This window comes from Papio anubis, chromosome 14 (assembly GCF_008728515.1).
Source record: "Papio anubis isolate 15944 chromosome 14, Panubis1.0, whole genome shotgun sequence".
Classification (NCBI taxonomy): domain Eukaryota; kingdom Metazoa; phylum Chordata; class Mammalia; order Primates; family Cercopithecidae; genus Papio; species Papio anubis.
Genome location: NC_044989.1, coordinates 79,925,464 through 79,946,305, shown reverse-complemented (window position 1 = coordinate 79,946,305; position 20,842 = coordinate 79,925,464). Strand labels below are relative to the sequence as shown.

Here is a 20,842-nt window from a genome sequence, read left to right as displayed (position 1 = left end):
ACAGTAGTACTTACTTCATATGATTGTTGTATTAAATGAGTAAATATATAAAGAGCATAGAATAATGCCCGACACATATGAAGTGCTTTATGATTCTATTTATTAATATTATAAGTATTGCTCCTATCTAATGTAAGCCTGTTTGAGTACTTATATGATGAGCATAAAAAAGTAAGCTTTTACTTCACTTTCAGTCACTTCACTTTCACTCCTGATTTGCCTAAATTGGGAGTCATCAACCTGGGAAATCACTGACACCTAGTGGGTGTATGGATTCATTTGTGAAGATCAATAAACTCACTTTGAATATTTAAAAAATAAAAAAAAGGAACCAACATCCTCCAACTACACAAATGTGTTTTCATCATTTTATGATTTTAGTGTGTTTATAAAGTGTTTGATGTAATTAGGATACGAGGCCACCTGTTATGACGAAAGCCAAAAGATCAAGGAGTTAAACCAGTTCCTTTTTCTCTCGTGTAACAGTTGGCATATACATAGTTCATATTTGATGTGGCTGCTCCATATCACAGGCATGGGCTCCATCTGTGGTATTACTCTGGCATTCTCAATGTACAGCTTCCATTTTGTAATCTAGGTCCTCTTACTGTAACTCAACCGAGCCTGTGGGTAGGTAGTGGGAAAGGAGAAGTGAAGGCATGCCACTTCTCTCTAAGCATAGGGTCTAGAAGTTGCACATAAAATTCAGCTCATGCTTTACTGGATATGACTTTCTGAAAAATCACATGTAGCTCTAAGGGAGGTTGGGACATGTATTGCACTACATTCAATTCAGTTCTATTACTAAAAAAGTATGTGAGAATGAGTAAGGGGGTTGACAACTGTCTGTGTAATGGTGTTATCATGTGATGCTGAATTTAAATATTGTGTAGATATTTGGAACTGGGAAAAAACCTGAGTCTACATGACATATGAGATTCATATTTATACAGCAATGGTTTCGCATATAAGGCATCATAATATTCATCAGAACACAGGATGTTATTAACACCCTTCTAGCATTACTGAGAGGATTAAGTGACACACTGTATCTAAAGCAGTCATTCCAGAATAGACACACAATAAAGATTCATTCTCTTCCTTTTTCTTCTCTTTCTGGATAGCCCTGGACTGCTGCTCCTCCAGGTTATAATAAAACGGAACCATTATCATATGCTCCAATTGGGCAGAATGGGACTCTCTCTGCAAGTTAGATGCCCTTTGAATGGAGTTTTAAGGCTGACAGTTGCTTGCTTCGTCTTCCAAAGTCAGTCTACTTGAGCTTGGAAGTTCACCCAGAGCTCAAGCAAGGGAGGCCAAGGCAATATTTCTTCATTAGGCCACTTGGGCTCTAAACACCTGCTAAGCATTTTCCTTGGGTAACCCCTATAATTTAAGAAGGGATTCATCTTCATTTTGGGTCTCATGGAAAATCAATATTCTTTGTGTCATCAAGAAAAAATTTTGATGCTAGACATATTCTTACTAAGTCTCTAAAACCCAATATAGCTATGTCCCTACACTTCCAAAAAAAGCTCATTTTCAAAAACTGCCTTTATCAGTTACACAAATTTGTCTTATCTATCTTCTATGCTACAGAAGGCCTCTGAAGTGGCACCTAGACTAGGAACTGGTAATAGTTACCTTCTAGACCCCAGAAATCTTCCCATTCCCTTTACCCAAAAAAGTTTGCTTCAATCGCTTTACTTACAAAAGAAAAGAAAGCCATGTTCATGGTTTCCCAAGCCAAAACAGGCATTTTGTAGTTTGTCTTTTAGCTCAAGAGATTATGGACTGACTTCTCTACTCTTAACCTATAACTCAACGGATGTATTGCAACTACATCCTATTCATTTAAAAATTCCCCAAACAAGCTGGGTGCAGTGGCTCATGCCTGTAGTCACAGCACTTTGGGAGGCCGAGGCAGGTGGATCACTTGAGGTCTAGCATTTGAGACCAGCCTGGCTAACATGGTGAAACCCTGTATCTATTAAAAATACAAAAATTAGCCCAGTGTGGTGGCGCACACCTGTAGTCTCAGCTACTGGGGAGGCTGGGCAGGAGAATGGCTTGAACCCAGGAGGCAGGAGTTTCAGTGAGCCTAGATCGTGCCACCGCACCCCAGCTGACAGAGTGAGACGCTATTTCCAAGAAAAGTCCCCAAACCTGGATCTTGTTGACTTATTTTGTCCAACTCTTCTCCAGTCCAAGAATATTTGTTGTCTTTTCTACTTTAATATTTTATAACAAGAAATTTAAATCACAAAGTCTTTTTTATTCTTTAATATTTCCAAATTGGTGTTAATGAAATTTTGATATGATGATAAAGGTACAAAATGGACTTTGTAAAACAGATGGACATGTTTTATTTCCAGATAGTTCTGCACTACTATATAGCCTATGAAATCATTTTCATTATAAATCATATTTTCATATATATAATCTATTAAAAGATCTGTTCATTGCTAGTGAAGCATAAAACCAACACATTAAACAAGGTCCAACTGGGTGTGATGGAAGCAGTGGAGCTACTAAAAAAAAAGTTGTCAGATTGAAAACTGTCAAAACAGTCAAAATAACAAGTGAGTCAAAAATGTATTTCTAACTGCTGGTTTTATAACCAGCAAGCTACAGCTGTCTATCTTTAAAAACAAGAAATATTTGAATTAAGGTAACATTAAATTTGCATATTAACCTTCTTAAGAAGAAAAGTACAATAATGCTTACTTACTGAAATAATACTTTGATTTCACATTTCAAAGTAAAATAAAATCCTAACACTCTTTTATAGGATATCCAACTCATAATGACTGCTTTGTCTTTTTTGGATATCATATGGTTTTGTTTCAATGAAACTTTACAAATACTTTACCAAACTTCACAAATACGTTTTAAAGGAAAATTATGAACATGTTATTAGATAGTAAAAGTATAAATCAAAGATCTAATGTCAAAAGTCAATTTTACATCATAAAACAGCCAGGTTCCAGACAATTCACTTAACACTGTAAGCTAAAGTTTATGAAAACATTTCTCAAAAAGAAAAATGGAGCATTTATAAATGGTTGAAAATGAATTTGAAATTTTTGAAAACACATGAGTTCTGTTTTGAAAATGGCAGAAAATGCATACAAAGTATTATGATATTCAGTAAACTTACTAGGTCCCTCTATATTCTCATAAGTTGATACAAATTCCTAGTGGCATATTAAGCAGAGAAATGCACTACAGTTAAAAAAAAAACAGGACATTAATATATAAAGAAAATATTCAATTTTGACAGTTTTTAATCAGTTTACAGGAGATAGTGAAATGGTCTTACTAAAATAAATAAATGTGTGTGTGCGTGCATGTGAGATTTCCAAAATTAAAGCAGCTCCATTGTATGCTAACATTTGTAAAATAAGAATTTGCTAATAGTGCTTAAGGTACTATGCTATAACTTTATGTGCATTATCTTTAATCCTTTGTAGGTTAGTATTATCATCTCATTTTACAGATAAGTAAATCAGGGCTCAGAATGCTCATTAAACCTGCCCAGTTTTAGTGAGCAAGGAAGCTGAGATTCAAATCTAGGAGTTTTGCTCCAAAGCTCAAGACAGACAAAAAAATTGAGACATTCTGTTCCAATGTCTGCAACCTAATTTTAATGCTTTTAATTCACAAGAATAAAAAAGTCAATTACATTCAAAAAGGAAAGGTAAATTTTGCTGCTTAAGTTTGCAAAACTCATAAAAAATCCTAAATAAAATAGCTATTTTAGGATAAATCTTTTACTTTTAACATCAGATAACATACTGCATTTTGTAATACAAAATTGTTTTCTTTCGATATTGAAGGGCTGAAGAAACAGCCCATACTAGGGGATGAAAGATAGGGGTTAATACCAGCAGTAGGAAATTGCAGCAGCCAGACAAAACCCTTCAGGTTATCTTGGCAAGTTTAGCAGTGCTGAGAACATTCACGCAATATATAGTACTTTCAGGCTAAAAGGTTCAGCACATTTCAGTTGCAGAAGTATAAAGCCTAGTTTTTAAAAAGCTAAAGAGAAAACAAAAAGAAATTATAAGGTCAGAAATCTTTCAGTTGAAAGCATTATTAGTTTTCTAGCATTATGAAAAATTATCATCACAAGCACCATGTCAAACATTCCATAAAAATTATGAAGACTGGGGCCGGGCATGGTGGCTCACGCCTGTAATCCCAGCACTTTGGGAGGCTGGGCGAATCACGAGGTCAAGAGATCGAGACCATCCTGGATAACATGGTGAAACCCTGTCTCTACTACAAATACAAAAATTAGCTGGGCATGGTGGCGCACACCTGTAGTCCCAGCTACTCAGGAAACTGAGGCAGGAGAATTGCTTGAACCCAGGAGGCAGAGGTTGCAGTGAGCAGAGATCGTGCCACTGCACTCCAGCCTGGTGACAGAGAGAGACTCTGTCTCAAAAAAAAAAAAAAAAATTATGAAGATTGGGGAAATGCAAATTTTAAATGTTCTAATAAGCTAAGACACCAGTCACCATTTAACCTATTTATTAATCAACTCCTAAGCCATAAGAATTTGGACTATAGGGCAGATATCTCACTCTGCAGCTAAATACATCCTTTAGTACATATTTTTACCAAGTATGAGTGTGTATATATGTATATAAGTATATGTATATATTTATACATATATGTGTAAACATTGTGTGTGTGTGTATATATATGATATCTGTGTGTACATATAAGAGTTCCAAAATTAAAGCAGCTCCGTTCTATTCTAACATTTGTAAAATAAGAATTTGACAAATTATTCTTGAGTGTATATATATATATACACACAAACTCATATATATGTGTAAGTACAAATATACTTACATATGTAAGTATATGTTTATACTTATACACATGCATACACTTTCAAGGTTAAAAATGTTAACAAAACACACATAGAGATAAGCACAGTTACATTGCAGACTTAAAACCTAACAAAGAAATGTTTCTTTAGGACATGTCTCATGGACATTTTATACAAGGTATGAAATGCTAAATCACAAGCAAACCAATCAAAACAATTTGATCAACACAACATTAAAATCTGACATTTAATCACACCAATCTGATAGCTATTAAATAAAAGCTACCCATTTCCAATTTTCCATACCATGTTAAGTTGTTTCAAGCATCTTATTTGGTCAAACTTACAGTAAGTAGGAAAAGTTATCAACACTTCAAAGTATTTAGAAATAAACAAATCACTGAAGAGTTAAAGGGTGTCCAAAAACCACACAAAGCAAAGTCACAGAATCAAATATCTTTTTTTAAATGTATAAGTGACGTCATTAATATTTACAAAATTGAATCACATTTGGTTCACTGATATTTACCACAAAAATATTTATTTACCTTCATTGTGATAAAATCACTTATTTCATGTGCTCATTATAAATACATAACTATGACTTAAAAATGTGTTTGTCCTGTGAATCAACTAAAACAACTGAGTCATCCTACATAAAGCAAGTGGTATTCATGCCACACTTTAGCAAACATTAATGTAAATGATTACAAAAATACAATGAGGATTAGTACACTTTTGGGTGGGGAGATTTAAAGGAAGGATAGTCCAAACAGAAATGGAGTCAGCCGATGGGCAAAACTCTGCTTCTCTTCTATGTATTTCAAGGGCATATGTTGCACTTACTCTGTGCCAGACACTGTTTAAGGTGCTCTGCAAATATTCAATCATTGATTCTTACTGTAACCCTATGAGGTAAGTAATATTGTTATGTGCATTTTATAGATGAGAAAGCTAAGGCACAGTGAGGGTCAGTCACTTGCCCAAGCTAGTAAGTGGCAGAGCCAGGTGTTGTACCTAAACACAGCCCATATCCCTAACCACTAAGTGGTACTGCTTTGAATGACCCAAAACTGCCCCCTTTGGATCCTTTTTCTCTTACTCATTCCCTTTTGTGATATAAGTGTAATCATTCTTTCATACAAAAATATATATACATAAGGTTCTGGGGAAGCATCAGCAAGCAAAAGCAGACAAGAGTTCCTGTTCTCATGAAGGTTGCAGTCTGCTGGGAAAGACAGGAATTTAGGAATTATATATAAATTAGTGTGTAACTGCTGGTTAAAATAAATACTATTAAAAAGCCAGGTTTTCTTAATGCATATGACAAGAAACAAGACCTGGGTGGGGCAGTCACAGAAATACCCCCCAAAAAGGAACACTAAGCAGGAGCTCTAAATATTCTGTCATTAACCAGGTAAAGAAGGGCAGGAGCTAGAAATGTGGAGCCCCCCTAATTTCCATTTTCCCCAATAAATGAGGTCAGCCTCATTTATTGATGTGGAAGTGGAAGGACAGATAGTTCTGGTCCACAAGAGTCTTTCAAACACTGACAGGCTTGAGGTGACCAGAAAGGAAAATGAGATCACAGGATTCAACAACTGAGGGCAAACACAGTCCCAGCTGGGGGTAAAAGTAGCATTTCCAAACCTCCCTGTTCCTGTCTCTCCAATAATAAAGGCACCCATTATTTATCACAATATAAAGATAAAATCAGAGTTATTTACAAGTAACACTGTATCTGAAAGAGGGACTCGTGCAATGGCTGAATTCTTTGAGCTGCTAGAATTCACATTACTGCTTCCAAGGGCCTCATACAGTCAAAAAGGTTTACAGTGATTTAGCTTTCATGATTTACAATGAAGGTTTACAAAAAGGTTTACAATGATTTAGCCTTGGGTGCTTATTCAAAGCACCCAAGACCACAGATACCACCTTCTATCACTTCCAGCATTTTCGATGGCCTTCTCGACGCCTTCCACACTTTCTAAACACGCTCCTGATGTAGGAAGGACAATAGAAGCCACGAGGAAAGTAAAAGTTTGAACAATTATGAATAGATCAGAAAGGTTACTTCCTCCCATTTGCATGCCTCACTCCTATTAATATATTTCCCCATAGTGTTGGTTCTGTTTTTTAATAACAGCACAACACTGCTGATTCACATTCACCATATGGTCCTCTTGGACTCCCAGGTCTCTGTCTGCTGTACTTGTGCCTGCCTAGCTAGTCTTTTCTTAACCATTATCTGTGCAATTATTTGGATGTTTTCATACCAAAGAAAAGCTTGGATTTATCCTCACTGATCTTGATTTTGATTTAAGCAGATCACTTCTCTAGGTTATTCCATTCTCAAGTATGCTGCCCTCGTTCAGGTCTTCACAAGGCCTCACCTGACTTGCTGTAAGAGACTCCTAATTGATTTATCTGCCACCACCTTTCCCAATTATGATCTTCTGTTTGCAGAGTCATCATGTCATGCTTCAGACATTAGAGCACACTAATCAGACAGCTTGCCCCTGGAATAGAAATAAAGCTCAAATCTCTCAGAATAGCATTTAAGACCATATAAAATCTGTTCCCAGCCTTCTTCCGACCAAACTCTGACCCCATGTGATTTAAATATCAACCACACATGCCTACTCACCTCTCAGCAATATTCTCTGAGCTCCCCTACTTTGGGTCATGCTCTCCATTCCTATAGAATGTTACCATTTCCAGCCCTACCTGCTATTTCCACTCTTAAAATCTGCTTGATAGCAAGGCCATATCTCTGGATTTTCCCCATTCTCCCCATCCAACATGTCTTTCTGTCCTCTATGCTTCCACAGTATTTTGTATCACTATTACAATCCAGTAATTCCTCAACAATTCTAAGGATAACCAAACACCATGTTTGCAATAACCAAGGCTGGCATGTTCAAGTTCTCAACAACAACAACAATAAATAAATAAATGAAGGATTAGAGAAAAAAATCATAATAGCTTTAGTCTATAAAATACAGTCAGTATAAGGTTTTTCAAAGACACTTGTTTCTGATACATTGTGGTTAAAAGTATACCCTGATAAGCTTTTTTTTCCCCAAGGAATCATCTTTATTACTAATGCTGCAGCATAATTCTTCCAGAAGCTTATATGGTCACAATATTTATTAATAGGTTACAGAGTTTGAAACAACAAGTTTGAGTTTGTGTTTTTTCTTTGTTTTTTTTTTTTTTTACAAACTATCTTACTGTTTTAAAACATGTTTTTGTGATACTGGTCTTACTCCTCTACATTGAGTAAATGGAGTTTAAATAGATTTTCCCTCTCTTGGAATGAACATGGTCACCATTTTTTCTTCCAAAAGTAGAATCAGTAATTTTCATATTTGCTAAATGAAGGAAACTGAAGTAAGTCATGCATATGTAAAATGATGTTAGATTTTTAATTTGGGGTATAAAATTATAAAACCCAAATGTCCAAAACCATAGATCCCGAGGGGCTACTGGTATCCAGGAAAGTTGTATGCATAACTTTCTCTTGAAAAAAAGGCATAGTAATTCAAGAAATGTGTGCTAAACAAAATTATGTTTTTCTAGGGTGCAAATGTAACTGACACGGTATTTATGGTCTAAAGGTAAAAGTGGTTCTGATGGTTTCTGCATTCTATTTTCATATGGTGTGGGCGGCAAGCAGCCTTTGCTACTGGGTGAACCCTTGAATTTGAGGAAGAATGAAAACTGATTATCAAGACTGATTTGGCTCCTAAGGGGAAAATACCTTAACTGTTCTGCAAGGAAGCCAGTTCTCTCCTAAAGTTGGGTTTCCCTAAGGTCATATACATGACACCTCTCACCATAATTGGAAAATAAACACCCAAAACATAGACACTGGCAGCATAAGAACAAAGCGATAAAAGAATTAAATGTGATGCAAGAACACGGGAAAGGGCATGAAAGGATAGGAGTGCAGGAACTGGTCATGAGCAGAGCATTCTGAGACAAGAAATGTTAAAATTCCAGTGTAGCAGAAATCTAGGGGGAAGCGTTTGCTTGTAGGCTCATGAACATTTGATTCAAGGGCTTGTTAATTTCTAGAAATGGTGGTCATTACATAATAAGGCAGACTGGTGGATCAGGCAGATTAAATCAGTCAGTTAAGCAGTCATTTTCTCAATTCAACAACAGAACGTTCTTCAACAGGGGGTGGTTTAGGCCCTCCACATGCAAATAAAAAGGGCAAAGACACTGAGGAGAGAACAGGCAATTTTGCAAACAGTGGCAGGTGAGGTGAGCAACATGAGAGCATCGAGTGAAGAACAAAAGGCAAACAGTTAAACCAAGAGACACAGATGTAAGTACAGTAAAATCCATGGGGAGGTGGAGGTGGGCGGATTGCCTGAGCTCAGGAGTTCGAGACCAGCCTGGGCAACACAGTGAAACCCCACTCTACTAAACCCCATCTCTACTAAAATACCAAAAGTTAGCTGGGCGTGGCAGCACGCACCTGTAATCCCAGCTACTCAGGAGGCTGAGGCAGGAGAATTGCTTGAAACCGGGAGGCAGAGGTTGCAGTGAGTGAACCAAGGTTGCAGTGAGTGCACTGCACTCCAGCCTTGGTGACAGAGCGAGACTCCTTCTCAAAAAAAAAAGAAAAAGAAAAAGAAAAAGAAAAGAAAAGAAAACAGAATCCATGGTGAAATGTGAGGAGAGTAGAGTAGGGGATGAGCTCAAAGCAAACGCATGCATGTATCCCACCCTGAACACACAACACACACACACACACACACACTCTTATTTAGAGATATTTAGGTGTATATATGCTAACTTAGGAAACTTTAGAAGACCTTGTTATAATGATATTATTAGTCAAAAAATATTTAAGCCACAGTTTTGCAATTTTAAGATTGTACTACTGGTATCTGGAGTAACTGAATCTCTCTGGATGTTACTTGCCATTTCATTATGAAGCTGTACACTATTAGCTAGGATGGTCAACTGGAGAATTAACCTGAATGTGCCTATACTTTTCCTGCCAATCTGGATGATGACAAACCATACAGCTTGCACCTTAATAGAGATAGATATATGATCAGAATCAACCAAAGAGAGTCATGTAATGCTCTCACCTCATTACATGACTCAGCTCTTGACAAATTAAGAAAACCTAGCCACTTGGGAAAGTGAGGCTGGCAATGTGAATCTAGGTACGGCTTTCTTTGCATATCTCTGAATTTTTGGCAACTTCTCTTCCCCTTTCAGCAGACCCCAATCAGTGCCTCATTACCTTGACCCAATCTTCCCTGCTGTGACCCCTCTGAAAATTACCTGTCTACACTGTATCCCTTCAAGAAGCTTGGGTACCATCTAGTTAACTTAAAAATGTCAAAATCAGGAAAGAGCTTGAGAGCTGTTCACGTACATGTCCACTGAAACATTTCACAAACATTAGTGATATTTAATGGCAAGACAGATCTAATCATGGTAATTGGGCTGGAATTTTTTTCAACTCTTCAACAGAGCTGACAATGTGCAGCTATACAAGAGCCTTGAAGATAAAAAAATCTTAACTATCTCCCTGCCGTTATCTTTAATTCTTTCTGGGAATACCTTCTAAGCACCTTGATTTTCCTCCACCTTCATATTTGGCCAGTCCCTGAAAGCTAAAATTCTGATAGCATTCATACCTGAAAAAACATTATATACATATATATGATTATGTAATTACATATCCAATGTGATAGTAAGGAAAAATATAAGAATAAATGATTTTGAAGGGCATAATTGTTTTGAATGCCAAGTTTTACATTCTACTTATTATAACGTCTAAATTTATTTTTCCTGATTATAAAAGCAAAATGTGGGCCGGGCGCAGTGGCTCACTTCTGTAAAAGGAGGTGAGGCACTTTGGGAGGCCGAGGCAGGTGGATCACGAGGTCAGGAGTTCAAGACCAGCCTGGCCAACATGGTGAAACCCTGTCTCTACTAAAAATACAAAAAATTAGCCAGGCGTGGTGGTGGGTGCCTATAATCCCAGCTACTCGGGAGACTGAGGCAGGAGAATCACTTGAACCCCGGAGGCGGAGGTTGCAGTGAGCCAAGATTGCACCACTGCACTCCAGCCAGGGCGACAGTCTCAAAAAAAAAAAAAAAAAAAAAGCTAAATATGTTCATCGAAAAATAGTTTATTCATTTTTCCAAAAGAAGTATTTAGGGCTTTTTATTGACTGATATATAAGAGCTCATTAACCATTAAACATATTAAGATTTTGTCCATTGCATATTAAAATTTTTTGCATGAACAGTTTATCTCTTTATTTTACCCCCTTTTAAAGTAATTTCTTAAAAATTATGTCATACTTAATCTATTAGTTGTTTACTTTAAAATTTCTTCCTTTTTTATGCTTGGAAAGGCCTTCCCTACTCAATATCAAATTAAATAGTCATGTATATTTCTTTCTACTGGTTTTGCAGGAGTTTTGTTTTCTTTTGTTTTGTTTTGTTTTTGCCCTTCTTACCAACTGATTGGCTAGTGTATCTTACCCCCTTTTAAAGTAATTTTTTAAAAATTATGTCATATTTAATCTATTAGTTGTTTACTTTTAAATTTCTTCCCTTTTATGCTTGGAAACGCCTTCCCTACTCAATATCAGATTAAATAGTTATGTGTATTTCTATTTGTTTTGTAGGAGTTTTTTTCACCCATCTTACCAACTAATTGGCTATAACAATATTAACAGCAAAAATCAGAAATGAAAACATATTTATCCAGAACTTGACATATTTGAAAGAGAAGCCAATAATCACACAAATGGAAAGCTATATAAAACACAGCTGAAGTTATCACAAAGTCAAGAAAGATGTTGTATTTCAGAAACTGGAGACAACAAGCACGATATCAAAAATGAAAAACAGGAACTCACGAGAAAATACACTATCAATACTAGAATAAATACATCTGTATCTAGGTGATTATGGCTTAAGAGTAGCAAAAATTATCTATAAATCATTTTTTATAATAAACTAATGTTCATCTACCTCAGCTCTATGAGGCTTACAGGGAAAAAAAACTGTTCACAAGTTTCATTTTAAGATAATTAAACTGAAAAAGAATACCTATTACGAGCATGACAGAGAAGGAACTAGATATAATTAAATACTGCAGGAAGCTATATAAACTTATCCTAGCGTTCTAGCAAACAATATGGCCATAATCACTAGAGCCTTCAACTCGGTATCTATACTCTTAGGATCTTCAAACTCAGTTTTTAATAGAAAGTAATGTGCCCAAAGGTGTTCATTTCTAAACTGTTTACAAATAAAAGCTAAAAATAATAAAAATGTTTAAACATGCAATAAAATGCAGCCATAAAATAATAATTACTAAATACAGGTAACAATTGGGAACTATGACTTTTTAAAATGACATAAAATCATATGTATGCTATGACTACAACCATGTTGAAAATGAATATAAACAAGCCTGAAAAGAAACACAGAAATGCAAACAACATACATCACAATTTTGACAAGAAGGATAACACTTCTCTTTTTTGAAAAATGTCCTTAGTTATAATATTATTTGTGCAGCAAACATAGTTGACAAAAAGCTTTATAAGGGCTCAGATCAATATTTCCTCTGGTGGACTCTGCAGGAAGCCAGTTGCTATTCCTGCAAGGCCGGGCAGGAAAGGGCAGATTGGTAGAGAGGTTTTGTGTCAAATGAAGGTAGGATATATGGATATATGATATTTAAGTGTAGTTTAATTGTGTTTTGTTGTTTCCTCCTTGGGCTATTTGTTTGTTTGCCTGTTTAATGGCAGAGACTGTCAGACACTATTTTAGAAGAAAAAGCAAGTCATTTCCCAAGTTTACCCGTAAACAGAACTTGATTGATAAAGCATTGCTTAGGACCAGTATCCCACAAAAGGTGCTCTTCTAGATCTCTGAATCCATTAGGAACATGTGCCATTATTAAGATCTCAATCAGTTTAGGGGCCACTTGTGTCTCTCATCATCTATAACATAATTACAAAATTTTATATTATTTAATACACTCTGGTTAGTTGATAAAATGCAACCCATGGGAACTCAGTGTGTTTTTTTCTAAGTCTCAAAGAATGTTGTAATATACTTTTAGATACTGTAAAATTGATATTTCCAAACATACCAAAATTTCTATAAACTACCACTCACTTCATGTTTTAAAAGTTAATATATTGAAACTGAATACATTTACTGAATACCTGTATTTACTGACCATATGCTAAATTCTGTGATATACATTGTAAGGTATATTTAGATGAATAAAGCTTATCCCTGCTTTAAAGACATTCTCAGTCAAGAGTGCAGGTTATGTAGTGGGTATGGAGCCAGGACAACAAATACAGCAATAACTCTAAGAAAAGGTGTAACAAAAATGGGGAACAGACAAAGGTATATAGCAGTAAGGAGGACGGTAAGATGGAAGCATTTTTAGGGATCAGATACAGATTCATCAAGGAGGGAGACTGCATATTAGATAGACTTAAATGACATGTAGGTCTCCTAGGTAGACAACAAAAAATGAGTCCCAGGTGCCCTTGAAAAAGAGCCAGGGGTATGTTGGAGAGGAATGTTTCAGACCTGTCAGGGAAGAGGGTCCCCTTAGAGGAGCATGAAAATGTCTTTTTGGAATAGGAGCTATGAGCTTGAGTCTGGAACACAGGACTCATGAGTGGTAGGCTAAGGCACTTAGAGTTAATTAGGCAGCCAGAGAAACACACTGAATGCTTTTTCAGCAAGAAGATTAGAACTTCAACAATTAATCGGGTGCAGGTGCATCCAGATTAGGGGTTTTAGCACTGGAGAAATGACACTCAGGAACACAGACAGAACGACAGAGACAGAGACTGAGAGAGCAGATTAAATTCTGTGATGAGAGGACAGTACAGAATTAAGCAGCAGCTTGAAGGTTTTTGGATGGTTCACAAATATGTCATTCAAAACTACATCAGCGAGAAAAACAGAGAGATTAGAAAGTTCATTTGTCAATAATAGCCAATGATGGCGAAAGAAAAATCAATTAGTTAATCAGAAGAATGCATTCAGGAAGAAAATTTTTAAAGTATTAAAGCACATCCAATGAATCTACCTACGCTCATCTCTAAATTTTAATTCAATCACAGTAGTACTATTGCAAAATAGCACAATTATAATATACATTTGGGACATAAGCTAGAAGGAAATAAGAAAAGTGAATACTCTCTTTCACCTCCTAAATTCACAGGGGTGAGATTCTTCACAAAGCTTATTTAAACATCTCATGAAGTCACTCTCCTAATGAGTAGTACAGAATTACTTTCTAGGGATAGAGTCCATCCCTGTAACTTTATTTTCTGACACCAAGAGGGCTGAGAGAGCCACATTACTTTATCCATTAACCCTGTCTGTTTTAAAAAAATGTGGAACAGAAATTGGTCAGTTCAGCATCTTCAAGCATACCACAATATAATGGTAGAATTCTTGAGACTGGAGAAGTCATTTACCAAACCAGCATCTGTGACAGAGTTCAGGAAAACTCTTTAGGCCTTCTCGATAACATTATTCATATGGAGGATTTATTTTTAAAAATATTTACTAATGGCTGGGTGCAGTGGCTCATGTCTGTAATCCCAGAACTTTCGGAGGCCAAGGACGGCAGATCACAAGGTCAGGAGTTCGAGACCAGACTGGCCAACATAGTGAAACCCCATCTCTACTAAAAATACAAAAATTAGGTGGCCATTGAGGCACAAGCCTATAATCCCAGCGACTCAGGAACCAGAGGCAGGAGAATCGCTTGAACCTGGGAGACGGAGGTTGCAGTGAGCCGAGACCACACCATTGCACTCCAACCTGGGCAACAGAGTGAGACTCCATCTCAAAAAAAAATAAAAATTACTAACATAATTTTAGCCACTCATGTCATCTTTACAAATCCAATAACACCTCTGTGTGCATCTTTTGTGTCAATGCTTACACACCTTGCCTCTTTTGGACCTTAAGCTAAAGTTCTTGGACACCCTGCTGTGTATTATTGCAGGCATAAAACAAGTGTGCAAGGAGACTGTTTCCGTTGCTATGGAAATATAATTTAATTTCCTAATTAGTAGGTATATAAATGCCAAACCATAGCATTTGATTATTTCTGAAGTTTGGCAACAAAGTCTATTGTTCATGTCTGAGGACAAAGTCTCTATGTTTTCAACACTTTTATTCAAAGTAAGAATTAAGAACTCAAACTGTCTGGCATTTTAATGCTTATAAAATGATTCGCTGCACATGAGAGAAATGAAAGAATAAATCAAGAAACATATGTAAGTCATTTATTCTTCCCCTCAAGCTATATATATATATATATACACACACACACACACACACATATATATATGAGCATATCTATTTACTAATAAAAACTAGAGGTGGCATTTCCCTTACAAAAGAATTTCTTTAAATCATAACTTCCCTAGTGGTTATAATTACAAAGTGAGATTTTAGCAATCCATCTACTATATAAAGCAAAGCATAATTGACATCTTCTTTCCTCCCCTCCATCAAATTTTTTCTAATCTGGGCTTTGCAATAAGGCAAGAAAGAATATAAATTATTCAGATGAAGCACAAAGTTTTAAAAAGTGTTAACACTCTAAAACCCATTTCTGTCTACCTACTCTAGGAAACTAATTCACCAATGAACTCCCTATCCTGAGTGTTCTCCTGTGCTCAAACTGCTCCACCTAAAACAAAGCACACTAAACCAAACCTTCTCTTTATGCTTCCCTCTCGCTTGCCTTTCAGCGTCCAAGTCTGCTAAACATCTTTGGAAACATACAACATCTAATTTCTCTGTTACACTGACTCTTCAATACTATTAGGTTTCTGAGGTGACCGCTTGACTGAAGCTACTCTGGCAAAGATCAAGTGAGATCCACTTCTTACTCAACAAATACAGTGGCCTCTAGCGGCCTCTCTTTAGTCTTTAACCTCCCTGAGCTGTGCAACAACATCTGATGATCACCTTTCCTGCCTGGAAACAATGGAAACTTGGGAAACTCTTCCTTCACACCTTAAGGAAAAAAAAAAAAGGCAACCGATGAGGCACTTGCCTCCCCCTTCTCCACTCTTCCCTATTCAGATTGTACAGTGTGAAAACTAGAAATGGTTTGTCAGTAAAGAGATATGTTTCCTTTTTATCAATAAACTATTTCTGCTAGTTGTATGGACAGTAACAGTAAAATACCTTTGTTTTGCTGGAGAAGTGAGGCATCCTGTTAACAAGAAATGCTGCTTTTTTGTTCTTTTACTGAAAGCATATTTTGCACAAACCACTAAACCCATAAGAGTTACAGTTTAGTTTAGCAAGCTTCATTTGTAAAATGTTACCCACGCCAATAATCGATTCGTGTAGTAAGATAAAGAATGTAGCTGGAAGGAAAATTCTGCTGGCTTAAATATCAGAAATCAGGATGAAGAGAAATCAAACCTAACCTCCCACCACAGAAAGCCTCCAGAACAGACCACAAAGTGGTCATGGGTCATTGTCTGACTCCTGATCTGAGCAGCTTCCACAGTCTCTTCTCATCACCAGCAGAGCTCCAGTGGCTCCTGAGACCAGGCTGCACAACTGCTAAAATTTTAGAGCTACCGAGGAGCTACAAACCTAGTCCAGCGAGGAGCATCCCAGTTTAGGCTTTATTATCTGCTTGAGTCATTTCTTACCCTTCCTTTCTCTTGTTGACTGTCATAACCCAGAGACCTCATGGCTGGAAGCAGTAAACAGACGCAAGATTTGATCTTATAACTGCATCTCTTTGCTTATGTATGTTCTGAATAAAAATCCAAACCGAAAGCTAAAAGTAGAAGTAACATTTTTCTTTTCCAAGTGTGTTTTCTTTTTCATTTTGCTGACTTTCTTGACTTCAGAGGTAAATACCCTCATGTGACTCCTCTCTTTCTTTCCCATTAAATGTTTTTCATTATTTGTCACTTAGGCAGTGGTATTCCTGCGGATGCAGATCCCATACTTATAATGCTTTATGCAACTGTAGGGCATGTCATCTACTTCCACAGCTATAACTATCACCTCCTGTTTCACTCTAAAATTTCTAATTTGAATACCAACAGCTCAGAAGTCAAGACCTTATTCCTAAATGTCTATTGAAGACTTGCATCTGGAAGTCCTGTAAGCTCTTCATATTTTACATCATCAAAAGCAAACATCAGCTAACTCCTAAATTATGTTTCGCACAAGAAGACATGTGATAACATTCACAGTTAGCCTTGTCTTTGCCTTTGTCCTGAATCTCATATTTAGATGGTTCCTAAGTCTTCTCACTTCTATATAACCAGTCCTATTGTCTCCTTCCTTACCACCTCCTCATGCCTCATCCCTCCTCTAACTACTCTGGCAACTGCAGGATCTGTTGAGCCTTAAATTTACACTGACATTCCTACCTTCATGCTTTCCCCTCAACCTGGAATGCTATTTCCTAATTTATCTTTATAGGAAACTTTTACATGTTCTTCAAGTTCCTACTGAAATGTGAATCTTCTTGACCTTTGTCTAATTCTGTTTTACTTTAAACACTCCTTCATCACTGCTATCTATAACTTCCGATATACCTCTATTCCATGTCATATTCTTCAGTTTGTTCATGGGTCGCACTTTCACACTATATACCACTGGATGACCTAAGGGTAAAAACCATGTCTTACCTATCTTGGTATCACAAATAGAGTACCTTACCTAAGAAAGGCAATTAAGAAATGCCTTTTCAGCTATATTATGGCTAGATATAAACATAATTAAATGTCATTTTCAAAGTAAAGAAATATTCATTTTTGTGATTATATGACCATAGTACAATTGTACTCTACAATGTGAATTGGCTTTAAGTTCAACTCTAGTGAGAAAATAAACGATTTAATATTATGACAAGGAGTAACTTCTACATTCCAAATGGAAAAACAAATAAAATCACAATTATTGGATTTGTTTGCCTCACATTATAGGCATAATTCATATGCAATATTTACCACTTTAAAGTGTACAATTCAGTGGATATTTTATAGTATATGCACAAACAGTATGTGCAACCACCACCATTACCTAATTCCAGAATTTGCATCATCTCAAAAGGAAAACTCCCAGTCTGGGCAACACAGCAAGACCTTGTCTCTACAAAAAAAGAATAATAATAATAATCAGCCAAGCATGGTGGCACACACCTATAATCTCAGCTACTGGGGAGGCCAAGGGGAGAGGATCGTGTGTGCCTACGAGTTCAAGCTGCAGTAAGCTATGATTGCACCACTGCACTTAACCTGGGCAACAGAGTGAGACGTTGTCTCCCATGTCTCCAAAAAAAAAAAAAAAAAAAAGTACACCTACTAGCTGGCATTCATTCTTCATTCCTCCTTTCTCCCAACCCCTGACAACCACTAGTTTTTGTCTACATAGATTGGCAAATTCTAGACATTTTATATAAATTCAGTCAAACAATATGTGACATTTTGTGCCTGGCTTTCTTTCACTTCACACAGTATCTTCAAGGTTATCCATGTTTCACGTATATCAGTACTTTTTCCTATTTATGGTGCAATATTATCCCATTGTATAAATATACCTTATTTTGTGTGCCCATTCTGCAATTAATAGACATCAGATTTTTCAACTTTTTGGCTATAATAAATAATGTTGCTATGGATATAAATGTACAGAGTTTGGTGTGAACATATTTTTTTGCTGCTCTTCAATACATATCTAAGAATAGAATTGTTGGGTCATAAGGAAATTTTATATTTAACTTTTTGAGGAACTACCAAACTGTTTTCCAAATTAGCTGCACCATTTTATATTTCCCCTTAAATTTACACTGATATTTCCACCTTCATGTATAAGGATTTTAATTTCCCCACATTCCCTAGCAACATTTGTTATTAATGTTCCTTTTTTTTTTTTTTTTTTTTTTTGAGATGGAGTCTCTCTCTGTTGCCCGGCTAGAATGCAGTGGCACCATCTCAGCTCACTGCAGCCTCCATCTCCTGGGTTCAAGCAAGACTCCCGAGTAGCTGGGATTACAGGCACCCGCCACCTCGCCCAGCTAATTTTTATAATTTTAGTAGAGATGGGGTTTCACCATGTTGGCCAGGATGGTCTCGATCTCCTGACCTTGTGGTCCACCCGCCTCACTCTCCCAAAATGCTGGGATTATAGGCGTAAGCCACTGTGCCCGGCCTAACATTCCTTTTTATTAGAACCAGTCTAGTAGGTGTGAATTCGTATTTCATTGCAGTTTTGATGTGCATTCACTTGATGATGCTGAGCATCTCTTCATGTGCTTATTTGCCATTTGTATATCTTCTTTGGAGAAATGTCTATTCTAGTCTTTTGTCCATTTTTAAATGTAGGTATTATTTTTATTATTAACTTGTAATAGTTCATTATATAGTTCTTTACATATTTTGAAGAATAGATTCTTGTTGATATGTTTTGTAAATATGTTCTCCCGTTCTGTGGTCTGTCTTTTCATTTTCCTGATGGTGTCCTTTGATGCGTAAAGGTTTTTAATTTTGATGAAGTCCAATTTACATTATTTTTCTTTTACTGCTCGTGCTTTGGGTGTCATATCTAAAAATCTACTGCCTAATCCAAGAAACTAATGCCTAATCCAGGGTCACTAAGATTTACACCTACATTTTCTTCCAGGGTTTCACAGTTAGCTCTCATACTCAGGTCTATAATGCATACTGAAGTCTACCATTAATTTTTGTATTTGGGAGAAGATACAAATTCATCATTTTCATGTAAATGTTTATTCATTTGTCTCAGCACCATTTGTTTAAAAAACTATTCTTTCCCCCATTAAATTGTCTTGTCACCCTTGTTGAAAAATCAATTAACCATAAATATATGGGTTTATTTCTAAATGCTCAATTCCATTCCAGTAAAATAAATACCTATGCTTATGTTAATACCACTTAGTTTTGATTATTACACTTTTGCAGTAAGTTTTGATATTAAGTGTGTCTTCCAACTTTGTTCATCTTTTTTAAGATTGTTTTAGACTATTCTTATTTATAAATGAGTTTTAGAATGAGCATAACAATTTCTGCAAAAGAAAAAAGGAAGCTGGGATTTTCACAGCAATAGCATGGAATCTCTAGATCAATTTGCCTAATTAATATTAAGTCTTCTCATTTGTGAACATGCATATATTTCAATTTTTAAAGTCTTCTTTAAATTCTTTTAATGATATTTTGTAGCCTTTAGTATCTTCACTAAGGATTTGCATTTTCTGGAGTGAAAGACAAATAGTAACAGTATAGATTGTTTTATAATTATAATAAAGTATAAAAATAAAAGCTATTTAAAGTTAGCATTTTACCAGTTGAAACATTTTATAATGCCACTTACTTATAAGTTTGATATAAAATATTTTAAATTCATACTCAAAAAGGAGTATTTATTTCATATGGTATTCACTTGCCTTGGTTAAGAACAACTCTGCAACTGTAAGATAAAATGAGCAACAATAAAATGTATATGCCTGGATTTAAGAGGTCAGCTATTCATAACAGCAACAGCAAACAAAAAATTATTTCCAAAGGCAACCAGTCATCACGAAAATTTCATCAAATAGACAGAAGCATCTCAAATTATTCAAGCAAACTAGAACAGAAAACAGCTATATGTTGTTAACTGATAGCTTTATTCAAACTTATCTTAGTATTACTTTAACTCATTTTTATGGTATAATTCTTTAAGAAAAGAAAGCTAACCAAATTTTTAAACTAGATTCAGTGATTCAGCACTAATAAAAGTCTCTTGCAATTCTATGTAGCATGACTTACCACTTGCTACTAATTTCACATACACAGTCAATACTCTACAAAGTGAAATGCCTGTTTTCAACAGTAAAAAGTATATTATCTACTTAAACTAACTTATTAGGTTGGTATGAAAGTAATTGAGGTTTTTGCCATTACTTTTAATAAT

At 35.9% G+C, this 20,842-nt stretch overlaps 1 protein-coding gene across 6 annotated transcripts in view; it reads right to left on the bottom strand.

Moving 5' to 3' along the window:
- Window positions 1-20,842, bottom strand: part of CTNNA2 (catenin alpha 2) — a 1,322,067-nt gene that overhangs the window by 1,122,399 nt on the left and 178,826 nt on the right. Inside the window, exon 1 of one of the 6 annotated variants that reach the window (XM_021925275.2) lies at window positions 17,954-17,975. The exons of the other annotated variants lie outside the window; for them this stretch is intronic. Coding sequence (XP_021780967.1) covers window positions 17,954-17,975 — 22 coding nt within the window. Of the gene's footprint in view, window positions 1-17,953; window positions 17,976-20,842 lie in introns of those variants that run through there. 6 annotated transcript variants of the gene reach the window in all.